Source organism: Anarrhichthys ocellatus, unplaced genomic scaffold, assembly GCF_004355925.1.
Source record: "Anarrhichthys ocellatus isolate YVR2014 unplaced genomic scaffold, GSC_Weel_1.0 scaffold33, whole genome shotgun sequence".
Classification (NCBI taxonomy): domain Eukaryota; kingdom Metazoa; phylum Chordata; class Actinopteri; order Perciformes; family Anarhichadidae; genus Anarrhichthys; species Anarrhichthys ocellatus.
The window spans coordinates 1,212,884-1,228,853 of NW_022280063.1; the positions used below are offsets into that span (position 1 = coordinate 1,212,884).

Here is a 15,970-nt window from a genome sequence, read left to right on the forward strand (position 1 = left end):
TCATTCTCAACAGACTGGAATAACTGTGAATGAAACTTGCTTCAGGCAACAGGAAAGAGCCTTTCCCAAACTGTTGCCATAAAGGTGGAAACACGCAATTCACACTTGACATAATTCACTTAATTGGAACAAGGGAAACAATGCTAAAAAATAATTTCCATCCCAAAAGTAGGCCTATGTGGACGGGGGTGTCACAACTTTTGTCCATGTTGTACATCAAAATGACTTAATGTTGCAGAGAATGTATGAGACAAGAAAAGTACTGACAAACAGAGATACGAGAACAGATGTTGTTTATTCTGTTGAAGACTTGCCAAAGTCATGTTACCTGTTGATGATGAATGAGAAAATAATCTGAATCATTTAAAATTGACAGTTGACATTCAGTTTAATGATTTGAAACTCATGGCTACCGTTGAATCACATGCCACCATGTATTCAAAAGACACACATAACTTGTAACATACATATGGTACACATTCGATTTGCAGTTTGCTATTCAAATCCACCCCATATACAACATCCACATAAGCACATAACACTTTAACATTCAGAGCTCTAACACGTTGACGTGACTGAGATTGACAGGTTTGATTCACTTGGACTGTAAATTCAATATTTTGCATCCAGTGTTAATAGACGACTGGCACAAAAGGCTACTTGTAGCTCTCCAGTGACAACCATTACAGGGAAAAAGTAGCTAAGAGTGGGTTTCCTTTCTTGTGTTCTGCAAAATGTATATTTTAGTTGTACTAATGTTTCTTTTAGGCAGAAATAGTCTCATTGGTTTGGTTAGACTTGAGTGGGACAAGCCATAGAACCACAGTTTAACTTGCGTGAAAGAACACACACAACATATAAAATACAATTGAGCTTAACCTAGTTGGCTAACCATGCTAGCTAGGCTAGTTAGCTAGGGTTTCTTCTTATCCCGTTTATCTCATATATGCTGCGAACCATGTGTAGCTTATACTCCATACAGTAGTTATTTAAGCTCCTAATACATACATTCTGTGTTTATCTCCCAACATTTCAACTGGCATCAGTCAATGAACCCTTCACTTTACTAAGCAAGCGAGCAAACCACCACTTATATTGAGGTATATCCTATTGAAATGTTCTCATAACCTTAGATGCATTGAACGCACTGTATTTTTTCATATATTTTTATTCCATTTCTATATTTCATAACATCAGCGCTGTCCTCATTTTCCACTTGACATTTTCCCTGACCTTCAGCGTTAAGCTGGAAAACCTGGACAAATAAGGATTGAGCTCATGCTGTTTATACAAATGTTACATTGTGAGGGCGTCCAAATGTTGCAATAAGCTACAAAGTTCACTGTTACTGAGATACCCACAAGTGAGGTAAAGAAACATCCTCAGTGCTTTTATACTATGGTCACTAATGAATGTGCACACCCTGCATCGTTTTCATTATTAACACTCAAGCATCATGAAAACAAAAAAGAAAATGAGGAAACATGGGAGGCTTTATGGGAGTGTTTGACCGTGTCATTACTTGCATGGAGCTGGGTGATGTATTATTATCCACCATGGTTTCTAACAGCTTACAAAATGCCTGTAAACCTTTTATCGTAAACACAAACCGGGGCTGTAAAAGACTACTATGGAAACCTGATGGGGCGCTGCCAAAGCCAACAGGTGACCAGATATCAGCAATCCGCTGAAACTGTATATGACAAGCGAGGTCGCACTGTAAACACAGACCTTCAACACAGTCATGCTGCTCCAGCTTTGGCATGTATTAATTACCTTGGTAATTAATAGCACAGTTGGTGTTTACTACTCTGTAAGCAGTAGAGGATGACTCTCATCTGAGGAAGAACCTTCGTTTTTCTTTGCTTTTGTATAATTTTTTTGACAGCACTTTTAATATAAAGATATAACAGATTGAAAGTTGGTCACATGTCCTGGTAATGCCTCTCTCTCACCCTCGGGCTGCTTTTATAGCAGTGTGGCATATGCAATAAGCAGTCTTAATGGTTATATAATACAATACCAGTAATATTTTGGAGTAATAAAATGCACAAAAATCATGCAGTAGTATGCAGGCTAAATGCTAAGCTGCTCTTGTGACATGACGTGGCATCGCCGCAAGCCTTTAAACATGAATTCCATATATGAAAGCACTGACTGATTATGGCATTTGTCATGACGAGGGACCAGATGTCGTTGCTTTGGAAATCCTAGTGTGCGTTTTTTGTTTTTTTCTTCCTTCGATACCTTTCTACACAGTTCAGTTCCGTGAAGTTGCTTCCTCGTATGAATCATCACGCCCTCTGCGATCCCTGGCGTTGAATGGTTCCTCATTTTACCCTCACTGAGCGGAAACATAAGAGGAAGCAACTTTGTGGACTGGGAGGCTCCTTCTATCGGATTCTAAAATGCTCCCTGTAAGTTGCAATGTGTGCATCTGATCCTGTGGAGACCGTCCTGCCCCGCTGCTCAAATAAACCCATGACAGGCAATCAAACACAGTCACGCTGAGCAGAGGGAATGCAGAGTTTTCTTCCTTCTTCCAATCATTGAGTACTTGGTCCTTATGCAGGGTAAGGGTTGAGGCAGAGCTGAAAGAGGCTTACTGCTCCACCTGAAGGCTACCGGTCTTGCTGCCGGATGCTTTGACGCAGTTCACCTCTTCAAATACCAACTCTAAGCACAAACATGAGAGAGAAATAAAGCGAAATAAATAATGTTAGGAGTTCTGTTTACGATTTGTTTCAAGGCATAAAACACTTCCTTCAAGTTTCATTGTCACAACACAGGATACTTTCATATGTAAACCAAGAGTCCTCTGGTGCAAGCTTTGATTCGGTGCCTTTATAATCGTGCTTGTTCAGCTTGGTACACTGGTCTATCAAAGAAACTCAAAATAAGAATGCAAAGCATGCAGAAAATATCCACCATGACTCACATCGGCTCTGAGCCATTTCACAAACCATAAAACTCCCTGCAGAAATGAAACGTAATCATATTCATGATGTTAGAAATGGCATCTTTAAATATCTCAAATATTACTTTGGTGGTGTAGTACGCATTCTTGCAACAGCCATGCAAGCTTAAAATCAGCAAAAGCTCTGCAGCTCGATGCTCACTTTGGATCTGTGGCGTCAATTTGTGCAACTTCCTCCTCTGCAAATCAAAAACTGCCCTTCTAAAATTGTTAATAAAGCAAAGTGAGTGCATTTGTTTGAAAGAAATTGAAAAGTAGACCATATCTGTACATTTTAAATTGCCATTTGTAAGTTGAAAACAAGGCAACACATTCTTACTCCTAACCGTCAAATACCGACGCTTGGTCAGTGCCCCTAAGCTTCAAACTATGACGTCAGTTCTGGACATGGCAGGGACAGCGTGTCAGTTTCGACTCGTTACATGCATAGTGTCTTTTCAAATTAACCACTTAGGTTTAGAAAAATAATTTGGTTAACTCAATCTCATGATTATCGAGTGACAAACGATTCATGTGACTAACAACTCACGTGACAACATGTCAGAGTTTACTTTTAGTTTCGCACAGGACACGGACGGCGGTCTCCTGGACAAAAGCTCCCGTGTTTGTTCGACTCATCCGCTTCCTCCATCGTCCACCCTGTGTGGACTATCTCACTCTTTAAACTACGGACGTTTCTCTGCCTGGTGCGTCGGACGTTGAGGGCCACTGACCAAGCGTCTATCTGAGTTGGGAGTGAGACCGAGTTGATCAAGGACAACAGTGGAAATAAGCGTTTCATTGCTCTAGTCTATACACTGTTATAAATCATATATCACCTTTCCATTCTTCTAGAGTTCGGTCTTTACTCTCCAGCGTTTGGTCGTAAGGCGGGGCCTCTGGTTCGTCGTCTGGATCGTGGTACTGTGAGAAGTAAGGGTGGGACAGAGCCTCGCTGGCCGAGATCCTCCCATCACAGTCCAGTACCAGCATACGCTTCAGTAGATCGACGGCTAACAAGAGACAGAACCAGACAGAGAGGTTAGAGACAAAGCTTGAAACCCAAAGGGCCAAACCCGTATAACTGAATTACTCATTTGCGATATGCAATGAACAACTTGAGCCATTGGAAGCCTTTCAATTGAATTTAAGAAGTTGATAATATAATCCGTGGTGCATCACTCACCCAGTGGATTTGCTCCTCTAAAGATCTTCTCCAGGTCCTGCTGGGGCATGAAGGGCAGAGATTGGATGTACTTCTGTGCCTGCAAATAGAGACCAGCGTTCAACTCTTGTGACAATGTGGATGATTTGTTAGTGATCAATCACCCCAACACCACACTTATTGACTACTCAATCAACAGCCTTGTCAATGGAGTGACAAATCAATCAGAGCAATTTGCCTGCATCGGTGGAAGCAATATTACATCAGATCTATTTTTCCCAACCACCCCTCAATTCATTCTTCCCTCTCTCACATGTTCAGAGCAGATCTTCTTTAACAGGTCGGGCGTCGGAGTCCCAACCACCTCCATGATTCTCTTCAGCTGGTCAATATCTTAGTGCAGGAGGGGTTAAGGGCAGTAAGGACTTGACCCGTCATATTATCTTGTCTCGTAGGAAAACGCAGAAACTCTACTTGCTGAGCTCTGCTGAGCGTTCTTTTCTAGTCAGCGTCCCACAAAGATCAGTAAATCAAACTTGTTTTGGCTCTGCTCTTAAGACACAGAATACAACAACTTAGATAATTCAGCCTTTTGTGGTCGCTCCCATTCATTCCCCACTTCTCTCTGTCGACACACCTCCCCTTCCAAAAGGCCCGGGATTGTAATGCAAATCCACAAGAGGTCTGCGTCCACAGTGCACATTAAAGAGGTAATGGAAGGTTGATGCTAAGAGGGGAAAACAAGCTGCAAATAGCAGTGGGCCTTTCGCCATGCTGATAAAGGATACAGTCAGTGCCAGGAAAAAGGACTTTTCCCTTCAGCAGCTCTCCCATAATGCATCCCACGGACCAAATATCAACTGGAACAGAAACAGAGGTTTAATCCTTTAACTGAGTTTGTGTTTGAAAAAAAAAAGCTTGTTAAATGTCTATAGTTTGGTGGCATTTTACCATTCTGATTGTAGTGCATCCAGTTCAGCATGATCTCCGGCGCTCGATACCAGCGAGTCGCCACATACCCTGTCATCTCGTCGTCTGTCTGTCTGGCCAATCCGAAGTCAAGGATCTGCAGGACAGGAGGATAGTTCTTTTAACTTGTGGAGTTCATAGATTGGGGTGAAGGATTCGCAGGTTTAAACTGAAGATCAGTCTTACCCTCAGCTCGCAGTCCTCATTTACTGCCACATTACTTGGCTTGAGGTCCTGGGAAAAGATAGTAGATCAGACAAAAGAAGGACAGAAACATGATTCAAAGGAGGATGTGTCTGCAGAGAGAGGGATGGATATTAATATAAAAACAGCATAAACCCCTGAGTTTGGAATCTATTTTTGGCCATTTTAACTACATTTGCACAGAGAACACTAATACAGATTCATCTTAAGCACACCAAACAAAAATACAGCGGTTAATTAATTAAATGGAAATAGTCATTGCTGTACTTTTTTTGATGTCGCTGCACAATATATTTTGAGTCATGTATGTGATTGACTTTTCTACTTGTGTCCAAACAGCAAATATTCACTCCCTCTGTCCAGGCAACTGGATTCCACCCAACTTCAACAACCAAGGTAACAGTTTCAACGTCAAATGCTGTTCTATAACCTTACTTTTGCATTTACAATTCAAACACAATTGTTTATCTTTAATATCTTAGTAAAGGCTACAATATTTTTTATGGACTTAAATGCACGGTTCAACCCATTCACAACAAACATTATTGCTGAAAATGCCAAACCTGCGTAATTTAAAATCTAGAGCAGATCACAGAGTTTCCCCAAAATAAGTTTCCCAAAAAATACCCATAAGGCCTCTAGAATATTTCCAGTTCAATAAATGTCTCAGCTGTCTAAAACAGTTCAGTGTAAACTCAAGTAAGAGCTGGAACAAGATTTGTCCAACCTCATAGCTACGTTAGGGGGGATACAAGGGGAAAGCTGTATGTTTCTTTTTATTTAAGACCAGGTTATGCTGTTAAGGGGTTTTCTTTTCAAACTTTATGGGCAAACACGACAAGAAGGGCAAAGAGAAGGCACTCACTCTGTGAATCAATCCCGCTGAATGGATGTACTGTTCGACAGGCGAAGGGGTGTAGCAGGAGGATGGGGGAGGAGAGAGGGGACATAAAGGGAGCCAGGGGTCAACAGTGCAGTTCACCATATTAGCCCCGGTCTAAAGGGAGACTGCTTTTGTCTGTCCCATGGTAACCGTGCAGGCCGAACAGCGGCCCTGCCGGCTGCTGGATTGATTCAGTGTGAACATGCACGCTTTAGACAGAATCCACAAAGAATAACAATGTCAAACTCAATATAAATATAGCAAGTGTTGGTGCAATGTAGACTGGGGTGTCCAAATTGTGACAGAAAGGCTACTGACAGATGGCACTCACTGTAAGCATTGTATACCAGTGATTCTCAACCAGCACTTGCCAAGGGATACATGGAAAAATTGTAGCTCAACAAATATTTAAAGAAAATATAGAAATTACAATTTGATATAGTCTGCTGTAACACATAAACATTGAGAGCGTCTGAAAACTAGTAAGCAAGAGAGCGGAGGAGTCTCTAGACAGTTAGCTTAAAGTAATGGATAAATGGTTTGCAAATTAGTAGACAGATGGCAAATTTATAGCAACGTAAACATCAATCTCGCAAACCATCTGCTATCGGTCTGACGATGATTTAGCCTCTGGGGGCAACAGCTAATATTTCTGCAGTTCCGGCGTAGCCAACAGATTTCGAGTTAACAAATATCCGGATCAAGAATTCTTCTTGTTGAATGGAGTTGGAGTTGAGAGACCAGATTGCATCATAAGTAGCGAGTTTACACCTAATTTTAAACCAATAAAATTTCGGCCAACGCGTTCCACCTCTTTCGCTCTCCAGATGGACTGTTTGCCTGCTCAACCGTGATTGATCAATACTACTCGGCCTCCAATACCAAAATCTCGACCTGTTACCTACAGATTCTGCATTCCTATGCAGATATCTATCTATAGAGATTACCTAAACATTGACAATTCAATAAATAAAACATATATTGTAATAATATCCACAACATACAGTTTGAAATCAATTTATTGGAACATGACAGGGAGAGTCCATGGAGGGGTACCACTTCTGTCAGGGCTGTGTGGTGCATCAGACAAAAGCGGTTGGGAATATGGTGCGCTATTTGCATGCGAAGTCATATATCATGCATGCATGGCATACAAGCGGGTGTATCACGATGCTGCGAATTACCTTGAGGCCGCGTAGAAGCTGGTAAATTAAGAACTGCACATGCTCGTCTGACAACCTCTGGAATTTAACGATGTTGTTGAGGTCTGCGCCCATCAGGTTAGACACCAGGTAGCTGGAAACGGGGAGAGCGCATGAGTGAAGGAGGGCTTGGGAGGTGTCAGTAGAGGAGAACACAGTGATGCCTATAATCCCCAAGGATCGCCTCCACCACTGCCACCCTGCCCTGTAATAACCTGGCATTTTTGCTGAAAGGTGGACATGGCTCGCAGTATAACATGAAGGGACAAAAGACTTACAGTTCGTTGAAGTCCTCTAACGCTGCAGCTGGTGTGAAGACGTCCAGCAGTCCTATTACCTACAGAGACAGAGACAGAGCTGATCAATAACAGAGCGGAAACATGCAGAGGGCCGCATCTGCCCGTCTCTGGGTATTTTTTTTCACGAGGAGCACTGACGTTCTCGTGTTTCATGTGCTTGAGCAGCCTGAGTTCCCGGTACGAGCGGCGGCTGTGGATCAGGGACTGAAAAGGCCGGGACAGCTTCTTCACCGCAACCTTCTGCCGCGAGAGGACGTCATACGCCGAGCTAGAGAGAGAGAAAACGGGGAGAAATAAAGTCTGTATGGTAATTATGAAGCTACAGCCAGGGGACGGTTAGCTTAGCTTAGCATAAAGACTGGAAACGGAGGGACAGCTATAGGCTGGCTCTTCCCAAGGCTTAGAGAATCCACCTACCACCACATGTTAAGCCGACTCAGCAACATGTTACATCTTGTTTGTTTAATCGGTACAAAATGTGTCAAAACGATTATTTGTGGTATAATGTGTCAATTAATGTGTCAATTTCTTGGCGTCTTCTTCCTTCGATTTTGTTACTTTTGGAAAGGAGGTAGGCCAGCTGTTTCACGGTTTCCTGTCATCACAAGCTAAGTCTCGAGGCTAAGTCTCGAGGCAACAACAAAAAAACGTCAAACTGCCGTTTTCTGCAGAAACTAAACAAATGAGATACAATGTGTTCATTTGTGAGCTTTAGAAGTGCTTTTTGCTTCTTTTGGACATAGCCAGGCCAGTTGTTTCCCCCAGTCTTTATTCCCTATCATTCCCCAAAATGCTAAACTATTCTTCAAACCTGGTATCAGCTGATGATCCTGAGAGTATATATTAGTGATCAATGATTGAGGGGAAGACAGACTGACTAATGCAGAAAGAGGGGGAGATGGTGAAAGAGGATGTGGTGGAACAAGAGAGATGCGGATGTCAGATATTGTAAAAGTGCGGTGGTTTTATTTCATCTGCCTCTTTTGAAATGTAAATGTCTTTCCACACATCGAACGCTGAGCCCTGCTGCTGCTTCTGGTGCCGCTGCCTTTGTGGTGCCAATGTCTTTTCAGTCCTGCCGGCTTTTCAACACTCTCAGTAGTGTAATAATACAGCCAACAGAGGAACAGACAAACTGCCAAACAGGAAGGAAACACGGGGGAGAATTGAAATGCTGCGTAGCAATGAAGAAACAGAGCAAGAAGTGAAACACTGACTGGAAAAAGTGGACACTTCAAGTGGAGTGAAAAGAAGATTCATACTGTACATTTACATGTAGAACTGACTCGATGCACGGGTATAAACTCTATTATTTGGACTATACCAACAGTTCATCTGACTGATTTTTGGATCAGTTAAAGGGAAAATCTCCGACTGAAGTTCATCTTAACATGTGAGGGCCACTTCAGGAATTCCTCAGTAATGAGGTGTACTTTTTAAAAGACCAAACCCACCAGATCAGCTTAAACCTAAGCTTCCCTTATCCCTTGACTACCTTGTTTGACAGCTTTTTGCAGCAAAATACTTGACATGTAGTATTCAGCTGTTATTTTTAGTTGAGGGCGGGCTGTGGAGACAGTGACACTGTATATTAAAATGCAATATAATGAGGGTTTTTTTGGTGAAAAAACAACCTGTAAGCCACAACTGCTCAGTGAAAACCCACCTTGTCTTGCTGCACAGCACTTTTATTCTATTGTGGGTGCAATTACTGACTCTTCAGCAGTGGATTACTCTTCAAGTGCTGCTCAGTGACAGTAGAAAGAAGCCAACAACCTAACCTTGAATTTCTTTTATTCCTGACAACCTGCAAAAAAATTCAGTCCACAGCAGGAACAGGATGTGGTCTTCGTTAGACAGTGCCCACCTAATGATGCATGTCTCCTGTTTCTTTTCCTTCTGTTTTGCTTACATGCACGAGTAAACAACACTCTTGCACGGTTGTGTGCATTCCATGTGTCTTGCGATCCCCTGCTGCCGGTCCGGATGTCCCCGCCGGGCTTAAGCCAGGACGGTAAGCCGGTCTCCTCCGTCTCTGACATGAACCAGGCCTCTCTGCCTCACACATACCTTCCTCCCTGCCACCTTCCATACATGGGTCTGCCTGCACTGCTGTCAGCGCACAGGGCCCAGCCAAGGCATCGATTTCTCTCATCTTCTTTTGTCTCTGCTTTTTTGTTTTGTTAGTGGGTTATATCTCAGCTCTTAACGCACTGACAGTTTCAGAAAGGAAGAGGGGGAAGGGGCAGCTAATATCCAATGTGTTTTCATGTACATGTTCTGGTCTTATCAGGTAACGTGATTCATTCTGATTAAATCAAGAGTAAAACCTACATGGTTGCATCTATTTAAATGGGGGGAGGGTATTGACTGTTGCAAGTAAAGAAGAAATTATAATTTATTCGATAGATTATTGTCCACAGGGTCTGTTTTTTGCTTCCAATTTAATGCATTACCATTTATCCAGGAGCCAAGACAAGATACATCTCATATATCTGTATGCTGAATATTAAGCCACGGGCCAGCAGCTTGTTAGCTTAGTTTAGCATAAAGACTGTAAAATAGCAAATCACAACCTCAATCTAGTTTTCTGCAACAATCTGACAAAATGAAGCAGTCATGTTTTATTCACAGCTATCCAAATGAGAGGCTGCGTGCCAGAGTTCCGGTTTACTGAACAGATGTTACATTTGGTGACATGAGATGAAAGCAGCCTTGTTCTCGACCGGGCCAAAATTGGCCCACTTTTTTGTCTCCAGAAAGCAGAAAAGAGAATATTTGGGATGGGATGAGGGCTTGATGGCGGAACACTGAGAAGACAATGAGTCTGGATTAGGCTGGGGATATCACAGCGTTCAGTCCTCCAAACTTTTTGTCTCATGACTTATCAAAATTCAAGAGGCACAGCGTGTTAAATTATTAAACAGGCTTTGCATTTCTGACTCCTCTCTCTAGTGTCTGCGCTTTGCAGCTCTGAAACCTTACTAATACTCCCTTACACTTGCTGTGTTATCCTCTTTCTAAACTCTACGACGTCTTTCGGTTCCCCGTCTCCCATGGGCGACCAGGGTGTAAATTCTTCATCTTTAGCTGTAATGGATTATATGAGCTTGTCGGATCCTTGACCTCAGGCCTGCGGCCTCAAGAGGGTTCACCGGGAGATAGATGATGAGAGCCGTTTTCACTGTGCATCTCAAGAGGTAGACTGTGGGACGATCCTAAGGTCTGATGACGATTCCAAAGACACCAGACACATAGAGAACACATCACTTCCTGTGCGGCAGGACAGAACTTCCAGACACCAAGGCTTTAGAGCAGTGATTCCCAACCAGGGGTGGTAGCTGAATTAACTTGACGGTTCAATTGTATGAAAATATATTCACTTTTATATATATATTAACAGTGTTAAAAACAGTCCTATTCATGATCCAATTATGAAAAGTTCCCGAATAGCGAATGCCACATTGCTTTATGGCAACGTTATTCTATTTCGTCACCAAAGACACAGCTTCATGTTCCATCGAATGAACGCTTTGATAACGCTGCACACGCCTTCGTGGCACGGGACTCCTAAATGGGAATCAAACCTCAACCGTGGCAGTTCATTTCTCCAAAAAATGCCAAATGCAAATAATCTTCCTGAGGGCGAATGATATAGCTGAAAGCAAATTCGTCACCTGGCTCTCTACTTTTATTTTTTTATTTCTGTGCTATTCTGAGCTTTGAAGCTCCAATATCGGCAAGATGTTTACGCACAAAATACTCCTGCGGGGGCCTGAATCGTAAATTGGGGCCCCAGCGGACAAGCACATTCAGAAAGTGTCTTAATTAACATCTGTCTTGACAGGAAGTCAGCTGTGAGGATATAAGCTCTTTTCTGAGGATGCAGCCGAAGGCAATGAGAGCTTCGGGCTGAACAGGCCAGCATGTAAGCTTCAGGTCTTGCCCCTGTTGTAGTGTTTGTGATCTGACAATCACCAAATCCTAAAATAAATGATCCCAGGAAGGTGGAAGTAGAGCAATCCTGTCCTGCCAAAGTGAGAATAAAGATGCAGTTTATTCATCTCAAAATGTTCAGTGTTAGTTAGCGATGCTTCTTCACTATACACAGAGGAAGCCCAAGAAAACGACGAATCCAAACTTTACAACCTATTCCAGAGTGTCTCCTAAACAGCACAGAGTGCTCCATCTGGAGAAATGTTGACTCGCCAACATTCTCCTCTCTCATCCTCCTGGTACAAAGCATCACAGGATTTGGACCTCATACAGCGTGGCAAAGCTGGCCCACATTTTTCTTTCTTTTTCTCATAGTCTGAAAAAGGCTCAATTGGGCATATTGAGTCAGGGGCGTTGTCAAAGACTGAATTTACTGCGCAGGTGACAGGACAAAGCTTTTAACGAGGATTATTCGTCATCTATAAAGCGTCTTATAAATTGTTCGGTTGTGTCTCAATCGGTTCTCCTTCAAAGATGTTCAGGCCGGTTACATCTCGCTGCCGTCAGGGAGCTGCCAACATCCAAACATCTTATTCATGTTCTGAAAATGTGATCATCCCACTCGGATAAGCCGCCCAAACCGTTCGCTCCACATTTCCTCATAGGTAACCGTCCGCCTGCTATTACGGCTTAATTAATACCAACTGTCAGGAGGAGGTTATCACCATGACACATCGCCATGGCAACGGGAAACCCACCAGCTGACACGAAATTGGCTTCAAAATTTAAGCAGCTGCATGTTGCAGGAGTGGAAATATCTGCATCCACACACAGTGTCATGCAGAGAGGAGACGTGTGTATGACATATGTGAGATGATGATGCATGCATGCATCATGCATGCATGCATGATGCACCTGTTAAGGCTTCAAGGTGTCATACTGCATCGTGTTTATGCACTGAGAGCAGCTGGGCCCAGGTTTTCCCTTTCCAGATGTGGCATGCATCTTTAGAGTCCCAGGACAGTAGCCTCTGCAGGGTCCTTAGAGGTGTGTGTGTATGTGTGTGCGTGTGTGTGTGCGTGTGTGTGTGTGTGTGTGTGTGTGTGTGTATGCGTGTGCGTGTGTGTGTGTTTGTGTGTGTGCGCGTGTGTGTGTGTGCGCGCGCGTGTGTGTGTCGTGTCTTAATATATGTCTGGCAGCAGTAGGCTACACAGAAAGAAATCATATTAATTTGCATTATTGAAACAATACCATTATTTTATGTTTTTTCTAGACCGTTGATACCGAAGCAGCATAGGAAATAGCATACTAATATCAATAATAATAATAATAATACGCTGGCAATAAAATGAATTAACAACAATAAAACCCCAAACAATCAGTTTCCACAAGCTCCTTCATCTCCCACACGGCCGACACACACGCATCGCTATGCTGATGCATCATGACCGATGTACGGCCAATGTTGTGGCTGAGCAGCCTCGCCCCTCCGCCCGCCCTGCACATACACACACACTCACCACACCGAGCCGTAGGCTCCGGAGCCCACAGGCGTCAGGTTCTGGTACCGCTCCGGAACCTCCCACACAGTCTTGTTCAGCTCCTGCTGGTAGAATCCTGGTCTGGCGGACATTTCTCCGAGCCGGCTACGGAAAGGAAAGGAGTGAGCCGAACAGGAAGAGTAAGAATGTAAATGAAGGGGGGTGGGAGATAACGGTAGATGGGACCGGAGGCTCGGGCCGCCGTCTGCTGCCTGAGCCGAGCTGCTTTATCTCACCCAGCCTAGCTCGCTCTCTCTCTCTCTCTCTCTCTCTCTCTCTCTCTCTCTCTCTCTCTCGGTACCCTCCCTGTTGCTGAAGTAAATAGAATAGAATATTAAGCATTAAGGCCAATATGTAACATTAATGAGTTGTAACAGAGAGGCTTTCTAATGTGAGGAACTGTTGAGCAAAAAATGAATGCAAAACAAAGCCTAAAAAATGATGATCATGATGTAAATACATGACTGTCATCTGGTGGCGAACTTCTGCTAGTGCAAGAGGCGTCAAGAGCAGCACCAATGTATTATAATTAACTTTCCAACGACAACTTGAACTCTCGCAGATCCTCTTCAGATGTTGCTCTGTCTATCTGAGAGAGATTCTGATGAATGGATGTCAAAGTCGTTCTTCAGTCAGGATGGCCGAGCGGTCTAAGGCGCTGCGTTCAGGTCGCAGTCTCCCCTGGAGGCGTGGGTTCGAATCCCACTTCTGACATGCATTCATTTTCACAGCTGAATATCAAAATTGCGACTATACAATCGAATGATGGCAGCCATTGCTACCAAGAACAATTACTAAGGTACGAATAAAGTAGAAATATAATAAATGTTGATATAATAAACACATTCCTATATAACTGTCAGTATTTCCTACCTCATCATCTTACAGAAATATGTAAATAAATGGTCATGTATTGATTATCAACTTTCAACTTTATTTATTTCTGCATTTATTTATAATTGTATTAATTTATACCTTTATTTATTTTTGTATTTATTTCACCATTCATTCATTCTTTCATTTATTTATTTTTTGCATTTATTTATTCCTGTATTTACACATTATTTATGAATTTATTGGTACTCAAATCATTTTCAGTCATCCAAACACAACATAAGCTCTTGTCATTAACTTTATTCCCTCATTGTTAGCGATTGTCTTTTGAAACAAAGGACTTTAGTTACCTCATCTTGTCTTTGAACGCATCATTAGCTAGCCATGTTCTTTGGCGTGTTGTGTGCTCACCTGTCCATCCAGTCCTTCTGAAAGACCAGCAAGGCTCCAGGTTAGAAATGCACTGTCTCGGGTATGCTTGTATATTACAAAATATTACAAATTACAAATATGAATTTATTATTTTATTGATTACTTGATTATTAAAATATTGATTATGAGGTGATACACAAATGCTTGTTAAAGTTAGAGTCAGCTATTGTTAGCTAAGTTAGTTGCACTAACCTTATTTCTCGTGTGCCATGTAAAATAGTCCTAATAGCATATATTCTGAGACATTCGTCCACAACTGATGTAATATCGAAAACGGCCAGCAGATGTCGCCATCTCAACACTAAATGGCGCCCTCATTAAGCTAGTCAGCATGAACTATTCTCACATGTGGTCTGATATTTTACCATAAAGCTCACCCAGCACACGGACGATGCCAATGCTCAGCAGGTGTTTCTTGCAGCGTAAACCTGCAAAGGTCATTTCTTTTGACACTTGAACAGCTTGTTCCTGAAGATTTCCACAGTTCAGAGGTTGTTTTATTAATCGGGTGTTGTTTCTGAATCCAGCACTTTGTTTGTGAGTTGAAGAGTCACTTTCCAACAGTTCAGCGATCAGGTGCAGAATGAAATGACATCCACTATACGTTAATATTATGTATTATTATGTATTATGTATTATTTTATTTAATGCGAACAGTTGCCCATTTATATTTCAGGTATTGTATTTATTGATTAACACAACATTTCCGTAGGTTATAAACGGAAACATATGTTGAAGAATGATTTATAATTTCACTCATAATTCTTCAAGAAAAATGCAAACTGGTTCCAGCTCCACAAATTTATGAATTTTCTCGGAAGAAAACCATAAGGAATTTGAAAACGTCACCTTAGGTCTCATGTGTGATGGGGACCTTTTCACTATTCTTTGAGTCGGCCTAAATGAGTCTATTCAAGCTAAAATTCACTTTATTAGTCACTAAATGAATGATTGACTAATCGGAGAAATAATCTGCAGATTAATGAATGAAAATAAGATGTAATTGCAGTCCTAGACCTTTTCTTTTATACATTCTTTATTTTCACTGTTTCGGGAATAATTTGTTTAATTTAAAGAATTTTCATTTAATGTACTGTAAGGTTATTACTACGCCTGCAGCTAACAGCTGTTTTTGTAATTGAATAATCTTACGATAATTTTCTCAATTAGTCAATCAGTTGTTTGGTCTATATAATGTCATGAAAGTGATATAAATACCCATCACATTTTCCAGGATCCCATGGTGACGTCTCAAACTCAAATATACTCAGTTTGCAAATACATAAAATATATACAATCTTGATATCGGGCGCATTTCTTTCTTGACAGAAAGAAACAAAAACGTAACTAATTTATTTATTTTGTTAGTTGACTAATTTATTGATTGGCACTGATTATTGTTGTTGTATTTATTATTTTTATTATTACAGTTGCATAGAAATACAGCATTACTGAAATAACTAATTAAATGACAGTAATTATTCAAATACATGTATTCATTCATTTTGTGTTTACCAATATTTACGTAACTTTTTTTAAATTAAATTAT

At 41.7% G+C, this 15,970-nt stretch overlaps 1 protein-coding gene and 1 non-coding gene across 2 annotated transcripts; one reads left to right on the forward strand and one right to left on the reverse strand.

Moving 5' to 3' along the window:
• Nucleotides 1–276: 276 nt before the first annotated feature.
• On the reverse strand, nt 277–13,381 carry mapk11 (mitogen-activated protein kinase 11). The gene is made up of 12 exons (XM_031865836.1): nt 13,135–13,381; nt 7,817–7,946; nt 7,658–7,716; nt 7,362–7,473; nt 6,160–6,189; nt 5,277–5,324; nt 5,073–5,187; nt 4,910–4,981; nt 4,435–4,514; nt 4,143–4,221; nt 3,796–3,969; nt 277–2,676 (listed from the first exon to the last, which is right to left on the reverse strand). Exons 1-12 carry the CDS (start codon nt 13,245–13,247, stop codon nt 2,603–2,605), a joined length of 1,086 nt encoding a protein of 361 aa, XP_031721696.1. The 5' UTR covers nt 13,248–13,381; the 3' UTR covers nt 277–2,602.
• A 405-nt stretch (nt 13,382–13,786) lies between these two features.
• trnal-cag (transfer RNA leucine (anticodon CAG)) lies at nt 13,787–13,869 on the forward strand. The gene has a single exon. It is a non-coding gene; the product is annotated as a tRNA-Leu (tRNA).
• Nucleotides 13,870–15,970: the final 2,101 nt, after the last annotated feature.

Coding starts and splice junctions, on each gene's coding strand:
- mapk11 (XM_031865836.1), bottom strand. CDS start 13,247: ATGTCCGCCAGACCAGGATTCTACCAGCAGGAGCTGAACAAGACTGTG. Junction 4,222..4,434: donor AGAAGATCTGCTCTGAACAT/GTGAGAGAGGGA, acceptor CTCTATTTGCAG/GCACAGAAGTACATCCAATC. Junction 2,677..3,795: donor AACTCTAGAAGAATGGAAAG/GTGATATATGAT, acceptor GTTTGTGCTTAG/AGTTGGTATTTGAAGAGGTG.